The following is a 14,772-nucleotide window of genomic DNA, read 5'->3' as shown; positions in this document are numbered from 1 at the left end:
TCCCTGTTCCACAGGAAGCCTGCTTCTCCTTCTCCCACTCCCCCTGCTTGTGTTCCCTCTCTCTCTCTGTCTCTATCAAATAAATACATAAAATCTTTAAAAAAAAAAAAAAAACAAACACGCAGCTAAGAACTTTGAGCTTCTCAGAAAGAAACAGTATTATACAATAAGGCATGATTATTACTTCTAAGTAAAAAGTATGAATTTTATCTCACCATTGTAGCAGGTAGGGGGTACTCTGTTAATATTTGCTGAATACATTCAGAGAAAGCACCCAAACTTGTTTAACAAAAGTAAAAGTTAAATGGGATTTTCTTCTAAAAAATTTCCATAAGAATCCAGAAATCCAGAAATAGGCAGTAGGCATACAGAATGTCAATTTTCTTCATTTTGATGAGCTAAGAATTAAATTCGAAGTGTCTGTCTTTGTATACAAATAAAATTTGTATTTTCCTCAAGTAGAACTAGATTTTCTCTCGTAGATTTTTTTTGTTTTTGTCATTCCTTCTTCTTACAAGGAACTCATTTGAAATCTAGTCAAGGTTGTTTTCAGGTGAGGCTTCACTTTAGGAAAATCTAATTTCCACGCCTTCTGTTCAGTGATAGGAAACGGGTAACAGGCCTGTTAACCTAGCCTAGCTAGGTGACGCCTCAACCCTGAACTTGTTTGCTTAAGTGTAGGCACATCAGTTACTCTCAGGTGCTGCTAAGCCCTCAGTAAATTACCATCTCCTATAAACAGCTGAAACTGTTCACAGTTGAGACAGTCTGAAATAAATCTTGCTTTTCAACATTGTTCAGAAAGAGCTTTTCGAAAGAAAAAAAAAAGTCTAAATGAAAGCATGCCAATTGTTCTGGAGAAGTAAAATTACGCCTTTAAAATGTGTAATTGTATTTAATACCCTTGAGTGCCAGTTAGAGTTTAAGGTCCTAAATTCTTACAGCAGACGTTTCAGTAGTAAGGGGAAAAACCCAACTCAGAGAAAAGGCCAAAAAATCACATGTAAGGTATGCTAAAACCGTTGGCCGCATTAACATTTTAAAATTTCAGGGGCGCCTTGAGGGGCCTAGTCAGTTAAGCGTCTGCCTTCAGCCCAGATCCTGATCCCCAGGGTCCTGGGATGGAGCCCCCATAGAGCTCCCTGCTCAGCAGGGAATCTGCTTCTCCCTCTCCCTCTGCTCCTCCCCCTGCTCATGCTTTCTCTCTCTCTCTCTCTTTCTCTTAAATAAATAAATATTTTTTTTAAAAAATTTTTTAAATTCCAGAACAAAACTAAATCTCTAACTCCTAGCACCAACCAGCTTCCATCTGAAGAGGACTTTCCTCTGATCTTCAGGGCTGGGGGCTAGTCATAGTTTGCCAGTTGACTCAGTGAATATTTTTTTGGAAGCTTTCTTGTCTTTCCAAGGTTTTTGTTTTCTTGACATTGAGAAAGAGCCCATGCCAAAGAAGAGTAACTACATATTTCTTTTATTTCAGCTGTTTATTTGTTAGAGTCTTATTTTTTAAGTTGATCTTGGGTATCGATTAATGCCTATAGTTGTACACATGCCTGCATTTACACTGATACGTATTACATGTTAATATTGGGGAGCGGTACTGGTTTGTTGCGTCTGGTGTATTTATTGGTGCTGACTTTTTAACGGATCATCACTTGTGAATCTAAGTGAAACGTCTCCTCTATGGCTGTAATTTAAAGTCACTTCCCCTGTGTTCTCCATTTGTCTTTGATTGAAATAGATAGGTTGAATGAGAGTAATTTCATCTAAATCTGACTGCTTTGGTCTTTCAGTATGAGAGAGGGATAAAGGATGGTCATCCCAGTGAAGTTACCATGTTTGAAAGGACTCCTAAGTGTGGAAGCCTTTCGCTTAGATCAAAGGTCTGTTTTAAGGATAGGACTTAAAAATAATAATAAGATGGTTTCAAAATATGAATGTTGTGAAGTACTGAATAGCAAGTCTCCATTTGGTGACACATGTTTTCTGAAGTCCTGTGGCTATATTGAAAAAACAGAGCTCTTTGCCCACAAGAAATTGGTTAAATCCCTAATTAATTTGACTAATAGGAAAGAGAATATCAGCGTTCAGTTTTCTTCTCACATATGGATTGGGGTAATATAAAATAATAGAAGGGGCACCCGGCTGCCTCTGTTAGGGGAATATGCCACTATTGTCTTGGGGTTGTGAGTTTGAGCCCCACATTGGAGGTAGAAGTGACTTAAAAATAAAATCTTTTAAAGATTTTATTTGTTTATTTATTTGACAGAGATCACAAGTAGGCAGAGAGGCAGGCAGAGAGGCAGGCAGAGAGAGAGGAGGAAGCAGGCTCCCTGCTGAGCAGAGAACCCGATGCGGGTCTTGATCCCAGGACCCTGGGATCATGACCTGAGCCAAAGGCAGAGGCTTTAACCCACTGAGCCACCCAGGCGCCCCTTAAAAATAAAATCTTAAAAAAGAACAAGAGTTGGTATCATTCATAACTCCATCTTCTAGTTAATTTCTTATTATAAATAACTCATTTTTAAGACACACTCTTCACATAAAAACAGGAATCAAGACAGAACCAGACAGAAATGATAAAAGTAGGACTCCTGCCTTTTTTGTTCAAGTAAATCAACACAAAGTGCTTATCACATTCATTGGTGTTCACATGAATGAATGTTGTCAGGAGCTACTAGCTTTAAGGCCAACAATGGCTATTTTGTGTTTACTGTGAATTTCATCTAGGAGTGTGTACATTCCAGTAAAAATGGCTGTTCTCTTTATTCTCACCCACCGCTTAACCATATGAAAAAGCCCATTCATGATAATGAGCTGTGGTGACTTAGAAACCATTCCCACTGTGAAACTGCTTCATTTTTAGTGTTCTTGAAGGTCAAAAACAAAACAAAACAACCCCCCCCCCCCCACACACACACACACAGGAAACCAAAATACAAATAGCCCATACCTTTGAAAGCAGCTTGGCTGTTAAATCATCATACTGGGATTTCTCAGGCTATAGATTTAAAGGTCATTCCTTTCCTAGGATTGTTTTTCTACGTTTCAGAAAAAGTCTTCACAGAATTCCTGTGCATGGAAGCAGGAGAGACCGAGTTGATGGAGCAGTAAGGCTCAGGTGGGGAGGGATCCTGCCCCCATTACTCACAGGTGCACACACCAGCCCTCCGGCACAGCCTAACATGGGAAAGGGGCTGTTTCTAAGATGACTTGTACCCCTTTCCCAGCTCAGCTGTGCTTCTGCTGACTGCATCTTAGCACTGCTGGGTAACGGTGGTATCTGGACAATGTGTGCGGGTCTATAAATCACAGATCCAGGGGTTTAGAATCCTAGGACCCAACCTGGATCTTTTCTTTCGTAAGAAGTTTACCTTGGCGAGGAGCTGGAGCAGTTTTCTTTTTGACGTGTCCTGTAGGCAAGCTGAGCAAAAATTAGTTCCATATCACTCGGTGAAGGTGGATAATTTTTCCATTCATGTTCAGAATGAACAAAGGCAGTAATCACTCTCGTGATTTTGTTCAGCCTGTCTGTAGGGCATCTAAGCCTTGTAAGGTATGATTCCTTGCCCCCCACCTTGTAGGTACAAAGCCCAATAGTTGAAGGTGAAGGAACTTCATATACTTGTTCTAGCTTAGATGCAGCAAACTGTGTCAGATCAGCCTTTCCCTGGTTAATTTCAGGCTAAACCACGAACCAAGAAAAGTTTATCTTTGTGGTTTCTCCTTCCTTTGAAAGCACTTCCCTCCTGCATTGCCCTGGGGTTTCTAGATTACATGTCTCTCTTCCTCCCTCATTAAGTCCGAACACATCTGTCTGTCCTGCATCATCTCCTTCCATGCTGGATCTTGCCAACATCTCCAGGGTGCTAAATGATCTGATACATCGTTACTCTTCAAACTTCGAGGTCATTTTCCTTTTCTCTTTCTCCGGCAGTAGGAGGTAGGTGCCCAGCAGATGGGGCCATGTTGTACCTGCCACTGGCTTGTCCTCTGGGTATGGAGATAAAACACAGTGTTGTGTGTTATATTTACATAAATGGAATTGTGCTAACAATCTGACTATAACTTTTCACTCAAAACATTTTAGGACCTGATAAAACACAGTGTTGTGTGTTATATTTACATAAATGGAATTGTGCTAACAATCTGACTATAACTTTTCACTCAAAACATTTTAGGACCTATGTATGCCGTTGTCCAGTCGATTGCTTTGGACTGAGGCACAGTTTTCCATAGTAAAAGCATTTACCAGGTTTTGACTTATTCTGGGAGTTCGTAGTGGATGATGAAACTAGATTCCCACCAGCTCAACTCTGCTACAGGCAAAGTTCCCCTGTATTCCTGGAGAATTCCCATGGAGTAGACAGAGCAGTGGGATTTTTGGATCACGGGGCATAGTTTCACCATGCTGCCCCATTGCTCCATAGAGAGGTCGGATGAATTTCACACCCCCAACAGTGAGTGGTACATGAAGTTTCCTGTTTCCCCACATTCTTGCTGGTGTTTGTTATTTTTTAGTTGTCTGATTTGTGCCAATCCAGTAGGTATAAGCTAATGTCTTACGGTACTTCTAGGCTTGTATTTCTTCTGTTTCCCGGTAACATTGAACATCTCTCACATACCTCTTAGTCACTCGGGTTTCCTCTCTGTGAACTGCTTAATCATATTCCTTGTTTATAATTTTTTTCTCATGAGCTTCCTGTCTTGTTCCTGTTGGTTTACAATAATTTTTTGCATATTCTAGCGATCAGTTCCTTTTATGAGACCATGCACATCTCCCACCAGCCTGCCTCTTTTCTGTTAACGTGGCCTACAGTGCCTTCCATTTTTACATATAATCATTGCAATTTTCACCTTAGGACTTATGGTTTTTCAAGTCCTAATGAACAGAAATACCAATGGAGCAGAACAGGAAATTCAGAAATAGAAACTACCACATAACCATTTAGCATAAAATAACATTTAGTACTTCAAGACAGCGGAAAAGATGAGTTTTCAACACTTGGCATTTGAGTAACTGCAGAGCCATTTTAGCTTGGGGATGGAGAAATAGATCTCTCCTTCACACTTCACACTAAGACAAATTCAAGTTGGGTCAGATATTTAAATATGAAAAGTGAAACCATAAAAATGCTAAGTAGAAAATATGAGAAATATTTTGTTTATATCCTTAGAATTTTTTTTTTTTTTTTTTAGTTCAAGTCTCAACATGTCCTTGATCTCAGGACCCTGAGATCAAGACCCAAGCGGAGACCAAGTGCAAGATGCTTAACTGACTCAGCCACCTAGGTGCCCCAGGAAAGGCCTTTCTAAGTTTACAAAACCCATAAGTTATAAACCTAAAGATTGATGAAGTCAACTATATAAAAACAAATTCTCCAAGTCAATGCACAAGTTAAGAAAACATTTTTGCAATTTATGTCAAGCAGTTTCTGGGTTTTCTAGTCTGTTCCATGGATGTGTTTACTGATAGCACCAGTACCTGTATCTGGATTACTCTTACTTTATAATGACTCTGGAAGCTTGATGAGGCCAGTTCTTCCAGCTTCTTTAGGAGCTTCCTGGTTGTTCTTGTCTCTTTGTTTTTCCCAATACAATTTTCTCCTTTTGTTAAGCCCCTAATAAGTTTAAAAATCAACCTCCTGGATTTTTCCAAAAACAGCCCTGTTGTGATTTTGATGGCTCTATTGGCTGCACTGTCCAACAGAACTTTCTAGAATGATGGAAATTTTCCATTAATTAATACTTAAAATGTGGCTAGTGCAGCTGAGGAACCGAATCTTTTAATTTAATTTTAATTAAATTTAAGTAACCACACATGGCTTGAGTTTACTGGATGTCTATTCCTTCAGAGCAATTCATTTGTAGGACACTAACTCCTCTTAATGATATTGACTCTTCTAGTCCTGAATATGGTCTCTTTATTAGTTCTTTATTGACTTTCAATAACATTTTATTATTTTTTTCCAAAAATCTTTACATTTTTTGTGCAACTCTAATATAATATATATATGTATATGCATACATATGCTATGCTATTTTTTTTTATTTTATGCTATTTTAAATGTTTTCTTAGTTATTGTTTGTGGCTAGCCTATAGAAATTGATTTTTTTATATATTGATTTATATCCAGTGACTTTATAAAAAACACTTGTTGGTTTTTTGGGGTTTTTTTAGATTTTATTTATTTATTTGACAGAGAAAGAGAGAGAGAGAGCAAGCAGGGGGAGCAGCAGACAGAGAGGGAGAGGCAGGCTCCCAGCTGAGCAGGAAGCCCCATGTGGGGCTTGATTCCAGGACCCCAAGACCATCACCTGAGCTGAAGGCAGATGCTTAACCAACTGAGCCCACCCAGGGGCCCCAGAAAACACTTGTTGATTCTAATAATTTATGAGATTCTTGGTGTTTTCTACAAAGATCATAAGTATCTATAAATACTGACATTTTTGTTTCTTCCTTTTCAATCCTTATACATTTTTTTTCTTGTCTTATATGTGGGGTAGGACTTAAAATACAGTATAGAGGATAGCAGTGGTGGTAATGAGAATGGCTTTAATGTTTTGTCACTAAGTATGATGTTTACTGTAATTTTTTATGGATATCTTTTACTGGGTTAGAAGTTCTCCCTTCATACTTTGTGAAGTTCTTAAAAAATTATGCCTAATATTAAATTTACTCGGTGCTTCAGATATTAAGTCTTCAGTTTACCCCATCCACTTGAGTTTTTAAATTGCTATTAACTTTTTTTTTTTTTTAAGTTCAATTTGGTTCTTTTTCAAATTACTCTGGTCATTTTTTATGATGAGATGTTTTCCTTCTGTGAGGAAGAGAGAGTGGTCAGAAATATTTTTCATATAGCATTCCGCATCTAAAACTGTCCCGATATACCAGCCAGGCTACCTTATCCACCAGACTGTGGAAATGAGGGTTTCTCCATGGGGCTGTTACCTTCTCTTTTCCCCTTAGCTCATCGATAGGCTTCTCCTCTCCTTAAAACAAAACAAAATAGATAAACCAAACCAGTAACTAAAAATAACCTTTCTCCAACCCAATTGTCCTTGTAGCTACTGTCTTTAATTTTTTCATTTTTTTTGCTTTCCCATCACATCTCAACTTTTTTTCCAAGTTTTTATTTTATTTCATTTTTTTAAAATGGGCTCCATGCCCAGTGTGGAGCCCAACATGGAGCTTGAACTCATGACTCTGAGATCAAGACTTGAGCTGAAATCAAGAGTCAGACACTTAACTGACTCAGGCACCCAGGGCCCCTTGAGTTTTTCTTTTAATTACAGATAGTTAATATACAGTGTTATATTAGTTTCAGGTATACAATTTAGTGATTCAGCTGTTCTATAATCACGACAAGTGCACTCCTTCATCCCCATTACCCATGTCACCCATCCCCCCCGGAGAGCACACCCCCAATGACACGATGCACACCCCACTTCTCCCGTCCATGCCTTGGCCCACTCTCGGGGGCTTTGGATCAATCCTGCACTGCTCGCTCTTTATAAGGTCAGTGAGTTCGATGGGCAGTTTTTAGTCCTTACTCTGTTGCACCTTTTGGCAGCCAGAGTCCCCCTCTCTTTTGTTCTGAAAATACACTCCTGCCCTGCCTGTTAGTCATGAAAATTTCATATCCTTTCCCTCTTAACGTTTTTTCCTTTCCAAACTTATGGCCACGGTAGTTTCCAGGTTTTTATCATTTCTTATGTGAACTGGTAAAATAACTTGATAATGGCTTTGATTGCCCCAGAGATAGATTATTTATTGGAGAGTGAGTATGTGCAGCATTTGAAAGACAGAAAAGATCATTTGGTGAAAGCGTCATCTCTACTCTCGCCTCCTGGCCATCCCTTTCTCCCTCCTTGCAGACAGTTCCCCTGAGCATCTTTTTGTCTATCCTTCCAGAGAAAGTTTCTGCATAAATATATTTTCTCACTGATTTCCCTATTCAAGTGGAAGTATACGCCAGGTCTGTTCTTTCCCTTGCTCTTTCCACACACAAAATGTGTCCTGGAAACCACTCCACTGCTCCTTCTTTTTTCCCCCCAAAGATTTTATTTGAGAGAAGGAGTGAGACAGAGAGAGAGAGGGAAGCAGATTCCCTGCTGAGCAGGGAACCCAACAGATGTGGGGCTCAAACTCAGGACCCTGAGATCATGACCTGAGCTGAAGGCAGATGCTTAACCGGCTGAGCCACCCAGGCGCCCTGACCACCCCTTTTTTTAAACAGTGTTTGATATTCCATTATCCTCGTTACCTTTAAGTTCCTCTCCTGGGCTGTTTGCCCTTCAAGGTATCACCTGAGTTACCTCTGTGTTATGCATGGGATCGTGGCACTCCGCTGGGGCATAAGCCTTCTTGCTCCCTCTTCTCCACCTGTAAGCAAGTCACTTCAAAAGTCAGAGCCGCTTTCCCTCTGGTCACTTTCCCTCCGTCTGCACTTCTGTCTGCCTTTCCCAGCTTATTTGGTCCTATGCTCTAGCCAAGCTCAGTGCTTCACCCCAGTGCCCACCACTTCCACAGACCCCGAGTGGGGCCAGGCCTTTGCTGAGTCCCTCTCTCTGCTCGGAATGCCCATCACAGTGTGTATAACCGATAGTCTCTTACATCTCAAACATCTCTTAGGGCTTGGCCTTGTTGTCACCGTTCTGTGAAGTCTCTGAATCCTGCTGGGCTTAATGGCACCCCTTGCCCTGTGCTCCCATTTCCCCCGCAATGGCGCTGAGCATAGCCTACACTTCCGTCTTCCGTGGGAGTCAGTGCTGCGCGGCAGAACTGTTTGCAGCACTTTTTTAAAAAATACATGTGCTTGGGACGCCTGGGTGGCTCAGTTGGTTGAGCAGCTGCCTTCGGCTCAGGTCATGATCCCAGCGTCCTGGGATCGAGTCCCACATCGGGCTCCTTGCTCAGCGGGGAGCCTGCTTCTCCCTCTGCCTCTGCCTGCCATTCTGTCTGCCTGTGCTCGCTCTCTCTCCCTCTCTCTCTCTGACAAATAAATAAAATCTTTAAAAAAAAAAAAAAAATACATGTGCTCAGGCTTGACTCCTGTACACACATCCAGTCTGTCTGATACCTTATGGACTTAGGAACCAGGGCCTCCGCCAAGTTCCTCTGTGGAAGAAGTGGTTTTTACTTGTCGGTCATTGCCTGGCACCTGCAGTCTGCTCAGGGTGACATCGGAAAACGGCAAATATCTGGAGAATATGCTGGGGCTAGAAGGGAAGATAGGCCTCAGATTGAAGCACGTATTGATTGGTAGGAACTGAGACAGAGTGGGGTGATGGTGAAGGAGGGCTTTGTGCTTGATGCATCTAGGTCATTCTATATCTTTCTGGAATGTAGGGGAAGATGAAGAAAAGGAGTTGTCTTCCTCCGTTGGCTGCAGTGCACTCAGTGCACTCACCAGTGCGTTCACTTGCCCAACTCCCACAGACCCACCAGGTCCTTCAGCCTGGATAGCTGCTGTCCTTCCCACCTGCCATGCTTGGCAGATGTAGATTTCCTAGGACTGTAGATCAGTAGTGGCCTTGTCCTCATTCGGTCTGTTCAACTGATAAACCAGACCTTTCCAAACAAGGACACTACTAGTAAATAATGAGAAATAAACACAGGAAGTCTAAGAAAATAAACAGAAAGTGAGCACATCAGGGGCACCTGGGTGGCTCAGTTAAGTTCTGACTCTTGATTTCAGCTCAGATCATGATCTCAGGGTCATGAGATTGAGCCCCACATTGGGTTCTGCACTGATCATGGAACCCACTTGAGATTCTCTCTCTCCCTCTGCCCCTCCACCCACTCTCTCTCTTCAAAAAAAATTTTTTTAATTAAGTTAAATTAAAGGAAAAAAATTAAATTAAATTAAATTGAAGGAAAAAAAAGGAAGTGAGCACAGTGGCTCAAATTTCTGCTCCTGTGGTATCAGACTTGCTGGGACATCAGCAAGCTCCTCTGGTAGAAATCAGCTTCTTCACCTATGGGTCTCTCTTAGTCTCATTTGTTCTAAATTTTATTGTAAACCCAAAGAGTGAACCCATGATTGGCCAAGGAGACTAAATATTTTAGGGTGGTAATGACCCTCCCAGACTCATGGGATGTGGGGAGTCACTCCTGTCAAACCTGTCTGCCCTATTCCCTTCCCAGGGCAGACCAGAGAAGAAGGCTGCTTCTTTGCCCTTCCTCTTCAGGTAACTTTGCTCTCGCCACAGTGGACACCTTGGGATTCTATATTTTTAGTTCCCAGGGAACCGGGATGAGGGAGCCCCTCATTCTTGAGGTCTTAAGAGATCACAGAAGAGTTGCACCTTGAACATGTGAAGGATGTTGAACCAAGGTGTTCACTTTCTCCCGGACAACTTCTGCCTTCTGGAGAATTATGGTTAGCTTCCTCATATTCTTTTAAGATAGTAATTTGTAAAAATCTAAATGTTATAGTTTTACAGCGTCAGAATAGCTTTTCAAATTGTCGTAGCATAAGAAAAAGGTGTGTTCTCGAATAATGTGGTAGGTTACTGCCCTCTGGCCGTTCTGGGGATGCCTCAGAGCGCTGTTCCTACTGCACAGACCTGTTGCAAAATTCCGGGCCCTTTCCCACAGACATGGCACATCCGCTGGGTTCCTTCCTCATGTGGGGCTAATGAGCATCTCACTTCCCCATCTTTCACCTCCTTGTTGTGTCAGGGGAAGACTTACTGCCCCACATCTCCCTCCTTTCCCTGGAGCAGTGACTTACTTAGTTCAGGAATAAATTAGAGTCCATGAGTCCACCTCACCCAGGCCCCAGCTACTCACTGTCCCAGGGATGGGGCATGTTATTAGCTACGTAGATGGTTAGATGGTTTAGATGAAGTCTGTGCACTGTTTAGGCTTGCTTACTATTACACAAATTTTAAAACCTATAACATTTTTGGGGGGGTGCCTGAGTAATGCAGTCAGTTAAGCATCCAGTTCTTGATTTCAGCTCAGGTTGTAATCCCACGGTCTGGGATCAAAGCCACTCCAGGCTCCCTCCCTGCTCAGCAAGGAGTCTGCTTAGTTCACTCTCCCTTTCTCCCTGGTTGTGCTCGTGCATGCTCGCTCTCTCTCTCTCTCTCTCTCTCTCTCTCAAAATAAATAAATAAATAAATAAATCTTTAAAAAAAAAAGACCTTTAACATTTTAAGCTTCTTTTTCTTTTTTTTTAACCATTTGGAATAATGGCGACTTCCAAAAAGTATGTATATGCTCAGAATCTTCTGCTCCCTAACCTTACTCTTAAACTACCAGTTAACATGAGCTGACTCACCTGAAAAATGAAGAGAAACCAGGCGAGGAAGAGTTTCTTTTTCAAGCTGTTCTCACACCTTCAGGATTTCCCTAAGAAGATCTTACAGTAATTTTAGAAGTTTAAATGACAAAGTCCACCCAAAAGTATTCCATGCTGATTGGGTTTTCTCCATAGATGGTCCTGTTTCTATTAAAAATTAATGCACACATGAGTGTGCACGTGTGTGTACACACACAGTTCTGCCAATGGTTATCTGAGCTCACATGCCCCTCAGTATTCTTAAAGGGGTTCGTAAGGCCACCTGGCAGTATTTTCAGTTTAGGAATGAATGACGTGGGCTTGTATCTCTCCACTTGCCCTAAGCCTCCACAAGAGGCTTATTCCCTTATTCCCTATTAATCTTGTTTGGTCTTCTAGAAGGTTTTGTTGAACTCCATTGTTCATTGTTCAGAGACTGAGTTGAATTTCCTGCTAAAAGAGTCAAGAGTAGGAAACTAAAGGGCTGGTAGGGGAAATTTTGCTATCTTTGTTCCTGAAAGTAAAAAATATGAACTTCCGTGTAGTGGTAATTTACCGTACCTTAGAATCTTATGTAGAAATTGCAAAAGCCTCTCAGCCTCCAGAGAGCCTAGAATCTCAGAGATGTCAACCAGACTTTAATTCACGATTTACTGGCTCTTTTCACTTCACTGAACTCTGAACTGCAGTGAAGCTGGAAAAAGAGCCATAATGTTGTGGTGTCTGAGGTAGAAGAGACTAGAATCAATAAAGAGCACAAGGAAGTCCTGAATCCATGTGGGAAAGAGCATGACAGTACAGATCCTCGGTGCAACGGAGGGAGCCAGAACATTATCCTATTACATTTTCAGCAACAAAGTAATTGTTAGTCCATTCATCTTTTCCTTAAAAATGATTCACATCTTCATGATGGAAAGAGATATAAAGGAGAAATGAAAATGAGCAGACACATTGACTTAGGGGCTCCTAATTCCCTTTGTTTTGATGGTCGAGGCTGCACATCAAGATGATTCTGACCCATGCCGAGACTTTCATTGGCGGGGGCGGGGGGCTAAGGCATTCATTGTGTGGGCTCTCTAACGCTGTCCCCCTGTGCTTAGTTTCTCCAGAGGGAATGGGACCCTGGCCCCTCCCCCACTTCCTGTGACCAGGCCAGTGGCCGAGGTGTGTGTGGGGATGCCTGTGAACCGCCAGCAGTCAGACTCTTCGGAGATGGACTCGGATGTGTCCCCCAGCTGCGGTCTCAGCGACCTGAGCAGAGGGGGCAGCCTGGACAGTCGAAGCAGCAGCTCCCGCTCCAGGAGTTTGACTTTGGTGAGTGACTGCTTTCTTTAATGCTCTGGCTGCCTGGTTTTGTGCCAGCCCCTTCCTCTTTGAGGAATATCTTACCTTCTTAGGTTCACAAGCTTGATGTCTCGACATACTTGCTTTGTGGAGTGGCATTTTGTTTGTAATCATCTTAAGATTTGCACAGATGCAGAGCGTTCCACTCAAATCAGATCTCACGCTGTGGCCGGTAATCCGGCTGCTGAGACTCGGAGAGGACCGTGCCTGAAGTCTGTAACCCACCCAGCAAAGGCCCACTGCCTTTCAGCTCAAAGGGCTGAAAGGAAGGGTGCCTGGATGGCTCCATCGGTTTGATCCTCTAGCTCTTGATTTTGGCTCAGGTCATGGTCTCAGGGTCGTGAGATCAAGCCCCACCTCAGGCTCCAAGCTCAGTGCAGAGTCTACCTGAGATTATCTCTCCCTCTCCCTCTGCCCCTCACCCCTGCTTATGCTCTCTCTTTCTCTCTAAATCAATCAATCAATAAAATCTTTTTTATAAAAGGGGTTGAGGGGTACCTGGGTGGCTCAGTGGATTAAACATCTACCTTCAGCTTAAGTCCTGATCCCAGAGTCCTAGGATTGAGCCCTGGGGCAGGCTCCCTGCTCAGCCCTCCCTCTCCTCCCTGATCTCTCTCTCACTATCTCTGTGCCTATCTCTTTCTCTCTCTCAGATAAACAAATAAAAATCTTTTTAAAAAGCGAGGGGGGATATTAAAAGGAGAGAAGCACTTCATGGGGCAAAACCAAATTCACTTTGAAACTGATTTTTACCTCCTTTGCAAATGTTAAGTGCTATTGTATCCCTTTCTCTCAGGATCCAGGCCCTTATACAGCATCAGAAAGCTTTGGCAACATTTACAGAAAGGGTCTTTAGTTTTTAAGGTGACTCTTCTGCACCCCTTACCCCTCAAGATATTCATCTTTCAGGAGAGAGACCTTTTTATTCACAGAGGGAAGGACAGGTTAACATTAGGTCCACTGAGAACTATTTCAGTTGTTCATCTCAGTCCCTTGGAGTGGGGGCAGAATTTCCTTCAGATACACTGAGTCCTAAAATTAACCCCAATTGTGCTGGACTTAAGAGAACTATATATGGCAAAGAGGGCAGTTAATAGTAATGATAGAGCTTTGTAGACTTCCACTTGGATCTTTTCTTAAACCATCACAGTAGTATGAAATAAATACTATCTGATTTGATTCATCCAAAAAAAACATATATTACAAATTACTCCCTGAATATCTGGGAACCTAGAAAGCCTTAATAAAGGGGAATTGGGGCTGTTTTTTTTTTTTAAAGATTTTATTTATTATTTGACAGAGAGAGACACAGCGAGAGAGGGAATACAAGCAGGGGGAGTGGGAGAAGGAGAAGCAGGCTTCCCACTGAGCAGAGAGCCCAATGCAGGGCTTGATCCCAGGACCCTGGGATCATGACCTGAGCCGAAGGCAGATGCTTAACGACTGAGCCACCCAGATGCCCCTGGGCTGCTTTTTAAATTTAGGTTTATACAAAAGACCTATTCAAAGAATATGCAGAGGGGCACCTGGGTGGCTCAGTGGGTTAAGCCTCTGCCTTCGGCTCAGGTCATGATCTCAGGGTCCAGCCCCACATTGGGCTCTCTGCTCTGCGGGGAGCCTGCTTCCCCCTCTCTCTCTGCCTACTGTGATCTCTCCCTCTCTGTCAAATTTTTTTTAAAAATCTTAAAAAAAAAAAAAAAAGAATATGTAGAAAAGACAGATGAGGGGTGCCTGGGTGGCTCAGTGGGTTAATCCTCTGCCTTTAGAAATATTAGGTTCAAAGGTGGGAGAGATTACACATCTTTTACATTTATAAATATCAGGAGGTCAAGGTGGGTAGAGTGAGAACAGCATTAACTGTCTTTGGGGAAGGATTTCTGAGCCATCAGTGTTGGTCTGATTAGGTTTTACAGTGGGTTTGAATAGGTATCAGCAGGACATTCCCCAGTATACTTATAATTTCTCTGAAATCCAAAAAAAAAACCCACATTATGCATGTTTCAAGTTGCTTCCTTTTTACTAAGCAGTCTGTATCCTAAGAAACAGCTCAGCATAGTCATAACACAGCATATTAGTGACAGGCCTGAGTTCAAATTCAAATTCATTGCCTTTGGAATCTGGGAAAGTTAATCAGTCA

The 14,772-nt window shown here is 42.2% G+C and overlaps 1 protein-coding gene across 1 annotated transcript in view; it reads left to right on the top strand.

The window, feature by feature from the left end:
- Window positions 1-14,772, top strand: part of PROSER2 (proline and serine rich 2) — a 43,548-nt gene that overhangs the window by 7,549 nt on the left and 21,227 nt on the right. The window contains 1 exon segment of the mRNA XM_047742638.1: window positions 12,401-12,605. Within this exon segment, the coding sequence (XP_047598594.1) occupies window positions 12,468-12,605 (138 nt within the window). The 5' untranslated portion in view covers window positions 12,401-12,467.

The sequence above is a fragment of the Lutra lutra genome, chromosome 8 (genome assembly GCF_902655055.1).
Source record: "Lutra lutra chromosome 8, mLutLut1.2, whole genome shotgun sequence".
Lineage (NCBI taxonomy): Eukaryota > Metazoa > Chordata > Mammalia > Carnivora > Mustelidae > Lutra > Lutra lutra.
Note: the sequence above shows the minus strand (reverse complement) of the source record. Positions and strands in the feature narration are given on the sequence as shown.